Source organism: Pan paniscus, chromosome 3 (assembly GCF_029289425.2).
Source record: "Pan paniscus chromosome 3, NHGRI_mPanPan1-v2.0_pri, whole genome shotgun sequence".
NCBI lineage: Eukaryota > Metazoa > Chordata > Mammalia > Primates > Hominidae > Pan > Pan paniscus.
Window position 1 is genome coordinate 91,095,310 of NC_073252.2, and position 17,837 is coordinate 91,113,146.

At 33.6% G+C, this 17,837-nt stretch overlaps 1 protein-coding gene across 5 annotated transcripts in view; it reads left to right on the forward strand.

The window, feature by feature from the left end:
- The window catches only part of GRID2 (glutamate ionotropic receptor delta type subunit 2), a 1,507,251-nt gene that overhangs the window by 766,404 nt on the left and 723,010 nt on the right, over positions 1-17,837 (forward strand). For all 5 annotated transcript variants that reach the window (XM_034958923.3, XM_055111628.2, XM_003829901.5 and 2 more), the window contains one exon: positions 15,348-15,632. In XM_034958923.3, coding sequence (XP_034814814.1) covers positions 15,348-15,632 — 285 coding nt within the window. The remainder of the gene's footprint in view (positions 1-15,347; positions 15,633-17,837) is intronic.

A 17,837-nucleotide genomic window follows, 5' to 3' on the forward strand; every position in this document is an offset into this window, starting at 1 on the left:
AAGATGCCTCACTTACACCTTAGGCCTCTAGATTATAGAGCGAGCACATTTACTCATGCCTTTTCTCTGAAAGCAACAGATTCTAGGCAATAGTAGGAAAAATGGGGGCTTACTTGGTTGTTGGTTGTTTCAGTTTTTAATTTTTTCATGCTGATGTCAATGGTTAGAAAGATTTTTCTGTTAGCCTAGTGTTTTGATTTTATGTCTTCACTTAGAAGAAACATTACCTTTTTATATTTAAGTTGCACACAAAAAGTATTAGTGTCAAATATTTAAATACAGTCCTTTTAAACTTGCACAATACTACTTATAAAAACATATCAGAGAAAGGAGTCCACATGACTGAGTGAAAAGCTGTCTTTTGCCACAAATTTTATACTATATTTTTCAGGAATTATCTCCTTTCACTTCATAATTGCTGCTAGCAGGGGCCAAGCTAACCATTAAATAGTGTTTCTGACCTCATGCACTGTTCCATAGCTTTGTAAAGTGCATAGACAGTTTTTTCCCCCCAGAAATAGAAATGCTTCTGCTACTAAGTTGAAAGGCATTATTAGTGAAATTAGAATATGATAACAAACTGCAGATGGTAAAAGATTACTTCCTGGCAGAGAATAAATCCAAATGCATTTTATGCTAAGTGAAATGTGATTATCAAAAAATTGTAATAATAATGATTGATTCATGAATGGATAACTGTGATCCAGCTCCTGCTGCCAACTATATGTCTTAATCAGATCAAGATAGAATCACTGATTAAAGATAGAAGAAAAAAGAGAAACCATAATGAATTAGAATGAATATACTATATTACCAAGGTCATATGAGTTTTGATAGTTGCTATAAAATAAATAGAATAGCCATTTAAGTTCATTTTAAACCAAAATACATTCTTCTGCCAATTTTAAAATTATCTAAAATATATCTTATTACAAGATCATTTTAGTCAAATAAAACTTTAGGCACTTTTGAAATGAATGTTTACAGAATAAACAGGCAACAGACTGTACTTGATATATCACTACTATAAAAGCTTTTGTGGAGTATGCTAGCTATGAATTTCTAGCTATGAATTAAATGTTCTAATTTATTACATGTTATACTCACAGTTTAAGAAATATTTACTGAACTCTTCTATATGCCAAGCACATCTGAGTTTTTAAAAATGTGTATCTTTCCTCTCATAGAGCTTATATATTCTAGTCTTATTACAAAAGAATATCAATATTTTCAAATAGTGTGCATAGGGAATGCCAAACAACACTTTTCTTATGAAGGGCAGATTCTTTCCACTCTCTTCCTCATACTATTGTTGACTCCATTTAGGGATCTTCCTTATCAGCAGGAGTGGATTATTTCTGTAAAAAAAGTAAAATCTGAGTAACATAAAATGAGCTACTAGGGCTAACAGGACATGTATAGCATAACTAACCTACTTTACACCATGTCTGCTCTAATGATTAGACCACACCTTTCCTGTTTACTCAATTATTCATTCATGACATGTTCATTAGGTGCCTAAAACAGACCAATCTGTGTTCTAGGTTTAGGGCATAAGGCATTGAGCAAAACACATAAAGCTCCTGCTCTTATGTAGCTTATATTTTAGTGAGGAAGAAAGAGTAAAAATAGAGAAATAGATATATAAAATACAATCAAATGATGATAACTATTAAGGAAAATATTAAGTAAGGTCAGGACATAAAGAATAACAGGGATGCTAATGAGTGGGGCTGCAGGAACTGAGGATTTGCATGAAGAAATAAGATGAAGGAATATCTAGGTGAAGAGTACTCCACACAGAAGAAATAGAAGGAAAAGTGAATTCACAAAACAGGTTAACCAATGAGTGAGCCAAAATAGAGTGAGAAAGGCTGATGGAAACAGGAGTTTAGATTATATTCATGGCCAGGCGGAAGCTTATATAGGGCCCATGGGCCATGATAAGAGAGTTCTCATGAAGAGTTATGATTTTTCTTTATGTAGTGTGTGTACCTGAATGACAAAGCTGTCAATAGATAAAATATTCGCAAAAGAAAAAAAATTATCCATGGAGCCATTCAGAAGCAGTGCACTCTTTCTAATCAAAACTACTACTTAAAATCTGTTTAAATGTAATTAAAAACAGTGAGTAAGTTTATAAGCACTGGAAAACACAATGTCAAAAAAAGCACTGGAAAACACAATGTCCAATCCAGAAGACTGACACATAAAGGTAATTACAATGCAACAAGCACTTAAGTATGTTATAGGAATAATCAAGGAGCAAACTTCCTCCTCTGCTTTGAATGTAAAAAGATACAAAGCACTTTTTCCCACCTGCACAATGAGAAAAAGCCAAAAATCTATTAAACTCTAATTTCTTTCAAGCTGTAACTTTTCTCAAAGTAACCAAATAACCCGAAATCCAAAGAGGGACAAGTACTTTCAAAGAGAGACGGAACACAAAACAGTCTGTCCTTAGAGATAATCTAGGAGTAAGAGGTTACTGTCTTCCACACAGGCTAGGAAGAATCACTTGCAATTTTTATGAACTCATAAAGGCTAAGTGTGAACTACTGTATTTATTTGGAATAGCAGACACAAGGGGAGTTTGTACTTATTTGCAAGCTATTGAAGTACTCTTCCAGCAAGTGCTGTTGAGAAAGTTGGGATCAGAAGGATATGAAACAGAGCTCTCCTGAGTGGAACTGTGGCTGCAGGGGACCAGGCATAGTACTCTTGGGCTTTAAGCAATAGGAGTTTGAACTGTGCAGGCCCATTTTTATGCGGATTTTTTCAATAAATATATTGGAAATTTTCTTGGAGGTTTGCAACTATTTGAAAAAAAAAAAGACTCACATATGAATGGTATAGCCTAGAAATATTTTTAAAAAATAAGAAATGGTTAGGTAGGTCATTAATTCATGAGGTAAACTGGATACTAGTCTATTTTATGACTAGATACTAGTCTATCATTTACCACTATAAAATTTACACAAATCTATTATGGGAAGTTAAAATGTATCAAAACTTACACACACACTTACAGACCTTACATGGCACCATGCCCAGTCTAAAGAAATATAAACAAATGTCTAAATGTGGCATTAAATTATAACTGCATAAAATTAACTGTAGTACATATTGTACTACTGTGATAATTTCACAGCCAACTCCAGTTGCAACTGTGGTGAGGTCAAATGTTGCAAGTAACATAGTGTGAGCAGTTTGTCTCTCCAGTAAATTGTATCATGCAGTAAAAAGTAACCTCTCACAGTTCTTGCATATTTTTCACCAAGTTTAGTGCAATACTGCAAACCTTGGATAACACCATGGGACCCATACAAAGTGCGACTAGTGATGCTGGAAGTGTTTCCAAGAGGCAGAAAAAAGAAGCCATGACATTACAAGAAATGTTTAATTGCTTGATGTGTACCGTGGACTGAGCTCTGCAGCTGAGTTTGACTGGCATTTCAGACAGACAATTTATCTTATAAACAGATAATGTAAACTTATGGTATTGAAGATATAGTACAGTACTGTAAATGCATGTTCCCTTGTGATTTTCATAATAATATTTTCTTTTCTCTAGTTTACTGTATTATAAGATACAGTATATATTAGTGTATGAAATATGTGTTAATAATCTGTTCACATTATTAGTAGGACTTCCAGGCAACAGTAGGCTATTGATCGTTAAGTTTTGGGGTAGTCAAAAATTATAGGTGAATTTTTTACTGTGGGGGTTGACACTTCTAAACTCTGCATTGTTCAAGGGTTGACTATGTTTTACCCATCTATTCACCCTTTATCCCTAGAAAGTAAAAGCCTTAAGATCTTGGGGAAGGGGGAAAAATCCTCTTATCCATGGGGTACATGCAAAGACCTATTGCTACTGATAAAGACTCCTGGGAGCTGGTCAGGAAACCGTCTTGGTTCCAGGATCTTTCACAGATATAAGCCAAGGTTGGCAAATTCTGGGAGGCAGGAAACTCTCCAGAGACCAATCACAAATGAAAGGTGGTGTTTCAAAGATGAGGGGCAGTAACAGTGACAACACCCTTAGGCCCAAGTTGCACATGACCTGTGTGAAACGGAGGCTGGACCAGGTCCGCGATAACCTTGTGCAAAGTAACACACAACAGAAGTCTACCACAGGGGAAGGACCCAAGACTCACAGAGGACAGAGGCACCTCTACTTGGTGCAGTTGTGAAGGGACAACTAAAACCTGAGGGAGAAAAAGAAGCACTGAGGAAAAATCTCTGGCAACACAGGCCCTATTCTAAATACTACTAAGTAATAGCAGCCTGCTGCTAGAGGAATCCAAAGCCTGTGGTGCACTGGACATAGTGAGGGCAACAACAAGATGCATATCCATATCAATTCCTGACTAGATTGCTACAGCCATACACCAACAGCCTGGTAGGAGGAGAGTCTGTATCAATATATTCTATTTACCTCAGTCTGCAGTCTCTTACAGCAATATGTCTAAAATTATAAGAAACATTAGTAAGAAAAAACAATCCATTGTCAATTGTAAAGCAACAAAAATAGATTGAGCTATATCCTAGATGTTAGAATTATCACAGTGACTATAAAAGTAACTAGGGTTAATATGTTAGCAGGAAAGGTGAATATAACATACATTAATAATAGGGGAAATTCAGCAGAAAGAAGGTAAACTAAAGAAGTACATAGAGGGAAATTTATAGGACTAAATGTCTATTTTAGAAAAGAAGAATGGTCTAAAATTGACAATCACAGCTTCTACCTCAGAAAAAGAAAATCAAACTAAACTGAAATTAAGCAAAATAAAGGAAATTATGAAGATCAGAGCCGAAATCAATGAGATAGAGAACAGAAGCAACAAAGAAAAATCAATGAAACCAAAAGCTGTTTCTTTGAGAAAATTAATAAAAGTGATAAACCTTTAGCCAGACTGGTTGGGATCAAAGAAGATATCATATAAATTATCAGTATCGTATAAAGAGAGCTGACATCACTTCAAATTTCAGGGGAATATTACAAACACCTTTATTTCAGTAAATTTGACAACTTAGATGAAGAAGGCAAATTCCTTGAAATATAAACGTTACCAAAGCTCACCTGAAGAAACAGATAACCTGAATATGCCTGTATATGTTTTTAAGACTGATTTTATAAACTCTCTCACTACTGAAACTCCGGGCCCAGAAAGTTTCACTGGTGAGTTCTACCAGACTTTTCAGGAAAAATGACATTAATTATACACAAACTTTTCCAGAAAATTCAAAATGTGTGACTATATTCTAACCCATTTACTGAGGCCAGCATTATCCTTGCAAGGATAATTTAACATTCAGAAATCAATCAATGTAATTGCCCATATTAGCAGACTAAAAAAGAAAAACCATATGGTTATCTCAATAGATGCAGAAAAAACTTTCAATAAAATCTAACATCCATTCCTGATAACTCTGAACAGCTCTATTCCTGAGCAAACTCTGTTCTCAGCAATAAAAGGAGACTTCCTCAAACTCATAAAGAGCATAGTCCAAAAACCTTCAGGTTATATTATTTTCAATTGTGAAAAACTGAATATTTTTCCCTAAAAATCAGGAAAAGGGGAAGGGTGGCTGCTATTACTACATCTATTCAAAATTGGACTGGTGGTACCAGCTGGTGCAATAAGGCATGGAAAAGAAATAAAAGGCATACAGATTGGAAAGAAAGAAGTAAAATTGCCTTTATTTGCAGATGACATGATTCTCTCTGTAGAAAATCCTACAGAAAAGGAAACTAGATGAAGTGAGTTTAAGAAAGTTTCATGATATAAGATTAATACACAAAATCTTATGTATTTCCATATTTTCTGGCAATGAAATTTGGAAATTAAAATAAAAGTACCACTTAAAATATAAAAGTATAAAATACTTAAGAATAAATTGACAAAGGTGCAAGACATGTACACTGAATACTACAAAATATTGCTTAAATTATTTAAAAAGCTAAATAAATGAAGTTATGTATAATGCTTATGAATTGGAATACTCAGTAAGTATTGGGCTGTCGAAGTTACCTCTCTTTTTTTTTTTTTTGAGATGGAGTCTCCCTCTGTCACCCAGGCTGAAGTGCAGTGGCGCGATCTCGGCTCACTGCAAGCTCCGCCTCCTGGGTTCACGCCATTCTCCTGCCTCAGCCTCCCAAGTAGCTGGGACTACAGGCACCCGCCACCACCCCAGCTAATTTTTTGTATTTTTAGTAGAGACGGGTTTCACCGTGTTAGCCAGGATGGTCTCGATCTGACCTAGTGATCAGCCTGCCTCAGCCTCCCAAAGTGCTGGGATTACAGGCGTGAGCAACTATCTCTTTTTATAAGCACATAGGCTGCTGAAGAAATAAGGTAATTAAAATAGCATGGCGGTGGGAGAGTGTATGGAATGGCAGGAAGATACAATAGCAAGGAATAGGAACTAGAGATGAGCATGAAAATGTAAATCAGTGTCAGGTCATAAAGAATTCTGCATGCCATGCTAAGAGTTTGATTTTCACTTGCAGAAGTTGTATGATGACATTGGAAGTTTTATGTTTTTAAATTTTTATTTTAAATTGGTTTTAGATTTTCAGAAAAATGCGACAATGGTAAAAAGAATTCCCTTATATTCTTTACACTTTTCCTAATGTTAACATCTTATATAATGAAAGTGAAATTATCACGAATAGTCACTGGATATTGATGCAGTATTATTAACTGAGCCACAGACCTTCTTCAAAATTCACCAGCCTCTTTTTTTTTTTTTTTTTAATGACAGAATCTCTCTCTGTCACCCAGGCTGGAGTGCAATGGCGCAATCTCGGTTCACTGCAACCTCAGCCTCCCGGGTTCAAGCAATTCTCCTGCCTCAACCTCCCAAGTAGCTGGGATTACAGGCAGGAGCTACCATTCCCGGCTAATTTTTGTATTTTTAGTAGAGACGGGGTATCACCATGTTGGTCAGGCTGGTCTCGAACTCCTGAACTCAAGTGATCCACCTGCTTCGGCCCAACCTCTTTATTAATGACTTTTCTATCTGTTTCAGGACTTTTGCCTAAGATCCCATATTTCATTAAGTTGTCATTCCTGCTTAGTCTCTTCTAGTATGTAGCAGTCCCTCAGTCTTTTATTGATGACCTTTAAAACATGGGAATTACATAATGCGATTCAAAAATAGATATGTTTGCTTACAGTATAGATGATTGGAGAAAGTGCTGTAAAATCAAGCCAGCTTAAAGACAGTTTTGGTAATTGAGTGTGTGGTGATATCATTTGAATTAAAGAACTGGCAGTAGATATTTCAAAAAAGAATAGTTTTGAGAAACATTAGGAGTAAAATTAACATTATGTGATAACCAAGTTGAGATGGAGGAGCATGGGAAACAAAAGTGAAGAAATAATCGAAGATGACTTCTGAGATTGGGTTGTGATATTCTAGGTAGATAGTGGTAACTGAGAAAGCAATGTAAAATATTATTTTGTCATTCTCTTTCTCTTACACAAACATAAACACACTGTTCCCCACATCTTTCTCAAGATTTTATTCTTACTTTTATGGGATATAATTTTCTGGACTATATTAAATATTCTGTCATTCATCCAGAAATAATCAGTTTCAAATCCAAGAAGTTTTATAAGGAACAATAATTTTAATAAATAGAATTTCTATAAGATGATTAAAAAGTTTTAAAGACAGACATATAATATGATCTGATTATCATTCTTGCCACAATTATGTTTAATCCTCACTCTTTGCTTGTTATGTTTATGATTATGTAGGTGAAGATTAAATTTTACCTATAATGACCAAATATGACATTCTGCACTCACCGAGTTTCCTAAAGTGCAATTGCTTTATCTTCTATCAGCTGCCAATCAGTTATTAAGTATAGGACAGAAAAGGTGTTGTTTTAGATAAACTGATAATTTTATAAATTTGCAGGCTATTGGGAAAAGGCCTTTCTAAACACAGTGTTAAGCAAAACAGTCCTAAAAGACTGACAATTTCATTGTATATAATTTTACAATTTCTGAAAAGCTACACAACTCATAAATAAATTTAAAATACAAGACTAAAGGCAGTTAAATAAATGTGGATAAATAGTGGCGCTAAGGCATGTAAAGGTCTCCTTCATATTAATAACAAAAAGACAAACTCCATCATAGGTCATATTTCTTGCCTCTCCCGCCATTCTAACCTTGCACCACTCTCTACCATGTTCTTTGCACTACAGCCACTTGGCTCCTCTTTCTGCCTTTCTGGTATTTCATTATCTCTGTGTCACAGGATCTTTGCACATTCTATTTCTTCTTTTGGAAACATTTTCTTTACTCTTTTTCATCAAGGTAACCTCCATCCACTTAATTAGTTCCTACTTACCCTTCAAATTGCAGCTCTATAGTCACTTCTGTAGCAAAGGCTTCCCTAATCTCTAGTTGAGGAAAAATGTTTTTGGGCTATCATAGAATAACGTTCTCTTTTGGCCTGGAACCTACTCAGTATGTCATTATACATTCATATGAATATCTTCTGTCTCACCCATTATACTCTTGCCTATTTTGGGCCATTTTGCACCCAGAGTACCTGGTACTTGCCTGATATAGAAATACATTTTACATATATAATGTACAGGTATATATATGCACATATATATGTGTTCTTTGAAGAATTGTTACTAAAATAAAAAGATAAAAAGATAGGAGATTGATCTGAATTTCCTTAAATCGGGAGCTATGAAATCTATCACTGAAAAATTATAAAGTAAATATGCTAAATATAATTATATTAGTAAATATCTGTATATTTAGTAAATATACTAAATATAATTATATTTATATACTGTATATAAATATAATTATATTATATTTATATACTGTATATAAATATAATTATATTATATTTATATACTATATATACTAAACATAAGTATATTTATATACTATATATACTAAACATAAGTATATTTATATACTATATATACTAAACATAAGTATATTTATATACTATATATACTAAATATAAGTATATTTATATACTATATATACTAAATATAAGTATATTTATATACTATATATACTAAATATAAGTATATTTATATACTATATATACTAAATATAAGTATATTTATATACTATATATACTAAATATAAGTATATTTATATACTATATATACTAAATATAATTATATTTAGTATATTTACTAATTTTTGTAATTATATCATATAATTGCATTTAGTATATTTACTAATTTTTGTCTTGTATTTTAAATTTTATATATAAATTTTATAAAACTTATGAAAATATATAAATTATGTATAAATATACATAGTAAATATCAAAAAATATGTGTTCCAGCCTTGTCTCTACTACTTAATAGCAATGTAAACATAAGCCTCAATTTAGTTTTGAAAAGGGGAATAGGAAAATATTCAATCTAGCCATGCTGATCAAATGATAAAATGTATGTGAAACCATTTTTTAAACTCCAAACAAAATAAAAATAAAGTAATATTTCATCATTATCATTTTTATTACATCAATGATGGTAGAATCACTTTAGGTCTGATTAAAAGTGTACTCAATACTTTCTAGGTTCTTCTCAGTACCATTTTGCAGCCTTGTTGAAATTTTCCTTTATAAACACATGGAGCTGAAATTATTTGGAGCTAAAACTATAGAGAATCAATGTTTTAATACCAAACTAAAAATTTTTAAAAAGAGAATACTATTAGGGATTCTTCTTCTTTCTTTTCTTTTTTTCTTTTTTATATCTAGGAGGCTGAATTTTTCTGAATTTTGTAATAAGGGAGAGTTAAAAACCCTCCTAATTTTTCATATGGGCCTTTCTGTTTAAAAACAATGATTTATTTTGTAGTTCTTCATGGCCCAGACATTCTAATCTAAGTCAGGTTTGAACCCCAACTCTGCCATTTACTAGTGTTACAGATTCACTAGTGGTATGATGGACAATGCATTTAATGTCACTGAGTCAGAATTTTCTTACTTGAAAGTTGGAATAATAATAACTTTTCTGCACATGGTTGTTATGAGATATAAATTGAAAAATAAGGTGACTTATAACATGTGCCAGGTTAAATGTTTAATTCTTCTCAGGTTTGGATCACTAATTATAATTAAAGGTTCACGTTGGCTTTAGATGAGTGAAAAAATAGTTGACTGAAAATTACTCAACTGAGTTCATTTGATGGCTGGTAATCAACCATTTTAGCACTTCTATTTTGTAAGAAGGAATAAAATCTTAACAATTTTTAATTAAAATATTTTTTCTGTATTTTCACTTCCTAAGTAGATAATTATGATTAACTTGGACCTTGTAACACTATTTACATATAAAGGCAAGCTTTATTTGGAAGAATTTGTTCCAGATGATTTTATTTCTGGCAAACTACATTGATGAGGTCCCAAATATAGACCATCTTCTAAATGTCACATCTCAGATGGTTGCTAAAAATCATATTTGCAAAGAATTCTAAATGTCTGGGTAAGCTGAAATTGTTTTGTGTTACTGTATTCCTAGAAGTATAAAAGCAAATGTCTGGAGCTTTTTGGTGGAATATTAAAAAAGCAATCATAAATAGTATATTTGTGATTCGTTAATAAACAGAAAAAAAGTAATTAGATTATATTTAGTCATCATAGAAAGAATACACAAGTAGTGAAGTTCCACTGCCCAGTTATGGTCATTGTTGAGTATGACTGAAGATTATTGAAAAAATAATAAAAAATCAACAAATATTAGATGTTCTGCAACAATTACTTGAAAGAGCATTGAAGTTACAATCCGCCAGGCTACTGTTTCTCAGAAAGGGTTACACATCAGAACTATTCAGGTAACATTTCATAATGCAAATACATGACTACCACACTGGACTGAATAAACTAGAAACTCTAGGAGTAGACTTAGTCATCTCTCTCTCTATTTTTAATCTCCACTTTTGATTGTGATGCAGGGCAGATTTTGGAAAGACTATGGTGGACAAACTGGGAGCTCTTTGAGGATAGAACCTGTCATATACATTCTCTGATCTCCAGGGAAGTTCCTTGGACGTGGTTGAAAGTTGATATTTATATTGATGAATAAGTATGTCTTAATCCCTTCTGTGCTGCTATAACAGAATACTTGAGACTGGGTAATTTATAATGAACAGAAACTTATTTTCTCACAGTTCAAGAGGCTGGGAAGTCAAGATCAATACACTGGCGTCTGGAGAAGGCCTTCTTGCTTGCTGTGTCATCCTATGGAGGAAGGGCAAAGAGAGGGCAAGAGAAAGCCAAGGGGAGGCCAAACCTGTCTTTTGATAAGGAGCCCACTCTTGCTATAATAGCATTAATTCATTCAGAAAGGTAGTGCCCCCATGACCCAAACACATCACATTAGGTTCCACCTCCCAACACCAACACATTGGGGATCGAGTTTTCAATACTTCAACTTTGGGGGACACATTCCAACCACAGCTGTGTATGAATGTAATGTGCTAAAGTCCTGATGTGTCTTAAAATCACCGGAGGAAGTTATATCGGGACAAATTGGTAAATATAAATAAGTCAGAAAAAAAAGATCACAAAGAAGATATATGTTCAAAAAGGATGATGCTACCAAAAAATATTTCACTGAGTTCTCATTGAGTATTCAGTAAGAGGTAATAAATTTTTTAACTCTTTATGCATTTTATTTTTAATCTTGTTTTACTTAGTAAGAAAACAAAGACTCAAAATATTTAGCTTAAGAAATGAAAACGATAGTGTACATCAATATATCTTAGCTTAAATGGATACATTTATAGAGCAGAATTAAATTCCATAACTGCAGAGTGACCACAAAGGGCAAAAGTGTTGCAATTGCTATTAAAAATAATAAAAATAATAGTTGTGCTTTTGGCAGTTAGTGCAGGCTCCAAACATCTTTGGTAGTGACAGAATCTCAAACAACTGGAGTCATAAAACCAGCAAGCTTTTCAATATGATCTGTATGTATAGATGTTTATGTATATGTGCATATATAGTATAAATAAATCACAAGGCTTGAAATAATAATAAAGAACTATGCCATTGAGATGTCGTAGGTTTAGATTATTTTAATTTAAAATAGTTGATAAATACACGTTCTGATCTTTCAAATTCAGTTCTCATACTATATCAAATGAACTGACTATGCATTCTATGAAACTGCAACTCATAATAATAGTCTTTTAATTGTCAAGACATGAAATTCTTGCAAAAGGTAGTCTGCTTTACTAAGCTTTGCTTCTGTTCTTACTGCAGCCTTTTATTTCCTGAAATCTCCCTTCAGCTGCCATGAGTTATAGCCTATTTTTATACTAACCTTCATCTAGGGCCCTATAGATCCAAAGCAAATCAATTTCTATCTGCCATGCTTCAACCGACATTTTGTTTTGGTAAAATAGGGCCAAATGGGCATCAAATACAGCCTTGAAGGGGAAATGGCAGGTTGCTGTGGAGGCCCGTTCTTATATGTGCACAACTGCGGCTTTGTTTTGAGTCATCCAGTCCCAATTCATTTTAGTTGTGTGAGCTCTTCCTTTCCTCTTCAGTGGGACACCTCCTTTCAACAAACTTGACAATAAAACAATCTCAAATTGAGCTTTCCCCTATTTAGAGCTTTATCTTTACTTCGCTATGCAAAATTTTAAGGATACAACTACAAGACTCCATTGTTTGCTTGTTGTGGTGAAAAGGATGATTGGTTAGAGAGCTGGGTCATCTATTCTGTTTTTTAAGTGGGTGCATTTGTGATTTCTTGACAATAAAGGATTGGGCCCTCTCAGAGGGATGCGCATTTATAACTTGCAGGCCACCACTCTCCCACTCTCTATGAGAAACCTGACAAAATGATTTTGGTACTTTTTCTTATTGAGTCTCAAACTCTCAAAATAGTGTTCCAGGATGCCAATTTACCAACAAGTCATCAAAAGCACAGCAGGTAAAGCCAATTTCCCATCCTTGGACTGCACGATCTCTAAATTATCTTTTAGGCCTGACATTATATGCTTTCTGGCTGCAATTTTTGATTATTCCGATTTTGATTTTGTAGGAAAATTTCAGTTATTCTTGCTAATATGAATAGCACGATAGGCAATACCAAACAGTAATCCAAAAACAAAGTTTTTGTATACAAAATTAACTGGTTTTAGTATCTGCTTAGTTTGTGTTTAATAGGACGTAAGAGTGGGTTGGAAGAAACAAGATTTTATGCTAAAGCAAATGTATCTACTAAGCAAGATTAATATATGACTTTTCATTTTGGAATATATCCTTCTAAATCTGAAGATTAAAACAGACAATTTTCCTGTCATGTTACATGTGACAGAATATAATATTGAAAGTAAATTTTTCCCCAAATTTCAATGTTTATAACTGTATAAATTTTGTGGTAGAAGTATGTAAAATATTATATTTACTTAATTTCCTGTAATTAGTGTAATCTAAAGATTGACTCCAACTGTGTACCCCTTAAGGCACTTCTTATTTTGATTTTAAATGCTACAAACCAAAATCTCTTCTAAAAAGTGACTATTTGCTTATATAAATCATTAATGGTCATATATACCAAAATAATGAAACAAAAATTTGACTACTCTTTTTGCATTAATTCATTGAAATTATAAGTATACACTTATATTATTTTCTATGAAAATTGAATTCATGAACATGACTAGAACATACGATTTTTGCTAAAATTAGACCTCACAATGTTATGGTCTAAGAAGCATCCATCTGGGCCAGGCACAGTGGCTCACACCTGTAATCTCATCACTTTGGGAGGCCTAGGCAGGTGGATCACAACATCAGGAGTTCCAGATCAGCCTGACCAACATGGTGAAACTCCGCCTCTACTAAAAACACACAAAAAAATCAGCTGGGCTTGTTGGCACAGGCCTGTAATCCCACCTACTCAGGAGGCTGAGGCAGGAGAATCACTTGAACCCAGGAGGCGGAAGTTGCTGTGAGCCAAGATCGCACCACTGCACTCCAGTCTGGGCAACAGAGGGAGACTCCATCTCAAAAAAAAAAAAAAAAAAAAATACATCCTTGATGCTTTCACATTTATTGGAAATCAGTATAATCTCTTTCATGAGGCAGTGCTTGAAAAATATGTCTCAAATAATTATTCATTATTTTGCATGTATTGGTTGGCTTAGCATTAATAATAATAATAAATTTATTTGATGATGATATGCTTATCATTAGTACAGCACTTTTAAGCTTGCACTTTAAATCAGCCTTCATTAACTGGCCAGTTAATTATATACAAGAACTTACCATTAAGTTTTCCTTTAAGTTTTTAAAGAACTATGTAAAACAATTTATAATAAATTTTGAATCTTAAGAATGTTATACCTAGAATGCCTAAAATCTAAAATAAGGCTGAACCAGTTATAATAAATGAGCTTCTAAAATGAAAATAATTTTTTCATTGATTTCTTCACTGATTTTTGAATTTATTTTTAATTTTTTATCTTCAAAGATTGCCATTATGAAACATTACGTCTTCACTCTTTTTTTCTGTGTATACAATTTCTTTACATTTACTTATAATTTATATTTGATCTAGTTTTAAGTACATTTTGAGGTATGCACATAGAAGAGTTAAAGTGAAATAAAAATAGATTGTAACCATATAATAGGAATTATAAATTGTTGATCTAGGAACCAGAATGAGACACTGGCTACAATGTAGTATTTGAATTGATTTGATTTGAACATAAGCTTTCTTACTGTCAAGGAAAATAACAAAAACATTTTTGTTTCTCCAGTTTATGGAAAGGGGCAATGTCATCAAGTTTTTAGATATCAGAATCGTTCTGTTTTCTGTGGCCAGAAATGCTTTCCTCCAAACCTTCATCTTTCTGTTTATTCACTGGTTTACATATTATCTACTTTTTGAAACCTTGTATTATGCCTTCAGTAGGGAATTATCTTTTCTCTGAATTATAAATTGATAATTACAAAAGTTTATCTACCACTAATTGAATATCTATCATGTGAGAGGCAAATAACAGACACTGTTTTCTCTAATCCTTGCAATAATCCTGCAAGATTCATGCTATTTTACCCTCTTTACAGATGATGAAACCGAGCCAAGAGAAGCCAAGTGATTTGCACAAGGTCACATAGATAATAAGAGCAGAATTCTTGGAATACCAATAGCGCTTTGTAATTTGAGGATCTCCTCATATCGAATGTTCCTTTCTAAAACATTTTCATAGCTATATAAAAAATCTGTAAGCTTTATCCATCCAGTGCTTCTCAAAAAGGGAAAAATATGTGAAACCCATTGACATTTTGAATATTACTGTGCTTTCTTGCAGCCTGTGAACTTATGAATCAAGGCATCTTGGCCCTGGTCAGCTCCATTGGCTGCACATCAGCAGGATCCCTCCAGTCTTTGGCAGACGCCATGCATATCCCCCACCTCTTCATTCAGCGCTCAACAGCTGGGACCCCAAGGAGTGGCTGTGGACTCACCCGGAGCAACAGGAATGATGACTACACTCTCTCAGTTCGCCCACCTGTCTACTTGCATGATGTTATCCTAAGAGTGGTCACAGAGTATGCCTGGCAGAAATTCATTATATTCTATGATAGTGAATACGGTAAGTGTTTATAATTTGTGTAGGTTTTGTAAGCTGATATTTGCATGAGAAGCAATTTCATTAAATCTTAAAAGTTTCAAGGGTCTTACTCATTGCTATTTGTGGTTTTCTTGTCTTGTCATATTTTTCTTATAAACATAGCAGCAACTGAAAATTGAGTTAATGTATTTAAGTCCAACATTTTGGTATAAAGTCAACTTTAAATATAAATACCTGTACCTACTTAATGCTTAGTTTACAAATGTTTCTAGAGAGAATCTGATTCCAATGCATCTTGATTTTTCAACTAATGGGAATTTAGTCATAAAAACAACACCGTCTTTCTTCCCTTTCAAAAAAATGTATACCTCTCTATAATGCAGAAGATCATATTGGATAACCCTAGAACACTGAAAATTTACCTCTTTCTATTAATTGGCTAAATGAAATCTGACAAATCTGGCTTACACCCTTGTGTAGACTTTAATACCTACTCAGTACTTAACTCCTTGGAGTCACTAAAATTATATCACCATACAGTTCATATTATATGTTGTCTACAGTAGGAAGTCTCACAAAAGTACTAAGTAGTAAAAAAAAAAATTCTTTAATCTTCCAAGGTAAAACACAAAGCATTGTCCCTAAATTTATCATAATTTGAGAATAAAATGCTTTGTCTCAGTATATTTACTGGTACTTCATTAACAACTAAACAAAATAATATTTTTGTTTACATTTATTTTTTCTGAATTTATCTACCTTTTTTCTAACTGACTGACTGATCCCCAATGTCTTAATCTATAGATTCCCTCTTATTTGTGGCAGAAATAAAATAGAGATGAGTATGACCAAATGAGGGGAAATGAACAGATCTTGATAAAGAATGCCTATTTTGAAACATGTGTTTTCTTAGAGGTTATGTCTTGAGAAGGAGTCTTGGAAAAATTTCCTGTTCAGTAGGAATGGGTTCAGTTTTTACAGTTTTCTGAAAAGAAAGTCAGAGAGGATTTAACTCTCTGTAGCATAACTTATTTTTCTTTGCAAATAAGTAAATAAACATCTTAAAAAATGCCTTCTTGTCCTAAGCTACCCAGCAATGTGAACAATATTGGAGATCAGTTACACAAGAGTCGGCCAGAAAGTGCCATCAATAGAATTGAGAACAAACAAGTTGGCAGAAATCTAGGAATCAACAAATAAGAAAGAGCTCCTGTGGACTCTCAGGGAGGGAGAGCAAGTGGCAGTTACATTTAGCCCTAAATATTCAATGGTTGCATGGGGTTTTGGCAGCCAGAGTCTTATTAAACTTGGTGGGTAGGCTTCAGCCAAAGTCTGTGGCACTCTCTGGAGACACACTCCTTTGTCTCCAAGACGGAAATCCTTATTTTTGTTGCTTAATTCACGTTACTAAGGGGTCACAGAACAAAGTCTAAGAGACTGAAATGAATAAAATAAACAAAAAGGATATTAAAAATAATTGGCTCATCAGTTAAAGTAAGGATTGAACTCAACACAAGCCTGAAATTCCCTGATAGGATTATTTAGTGAACATAATAAACTCTTTGGAATCAACATGCTGAATAAGACTGTTGATTTTCTTACAGTCAGATTATTTGGGGCCTTTATAACTTAAATGGCATTTTCTTTTTTTACTTAAATGATATTCTTATGACCTCTGATCAAACATATATTGAAATAATAAATTTAAAAACAGTAACTCTTTATTTAAGGTGGGAGAACACTTTTCAGTTAGTACTATGAAAGTGATTTTTTTTTTTTTTTTTTTTTTTTTTTTTTGAGATGGAGTCTTCCTCCGTTGCCCAGGCTGGAGTGCAGTGTCACAATCTCGGCTCACTGCAACCTCCACCTCCTGGGTTCAAGAGAGTCTTCTGCCTCAGCCTCCCAAGTAGCTGGGACTACAGGCACGTGCCAACACGCCTAGCTATTGGTTTTTTTTTTTGTATTTTTAGTAGAGATGGGGTTTCAACGTGTTAGCCAGGATGGTCTCGATCTCCTGACATCGTGATCCACCCACCTCGGCCTCCCAAAGTGCTGGGATTTAGAACAGAAAAGGAACTTTTGATTAAGGCATTTTCTCAACATTAAAACAAGAATATTACTCTTTCATTATAAATGACCATGAAGAAAGAAAATTCCTTGTTAGTTTGTTTCCAAGTCCTACATATATTATAGTCAGGTAATTTGTATAAAAGAAGACATTTTTAT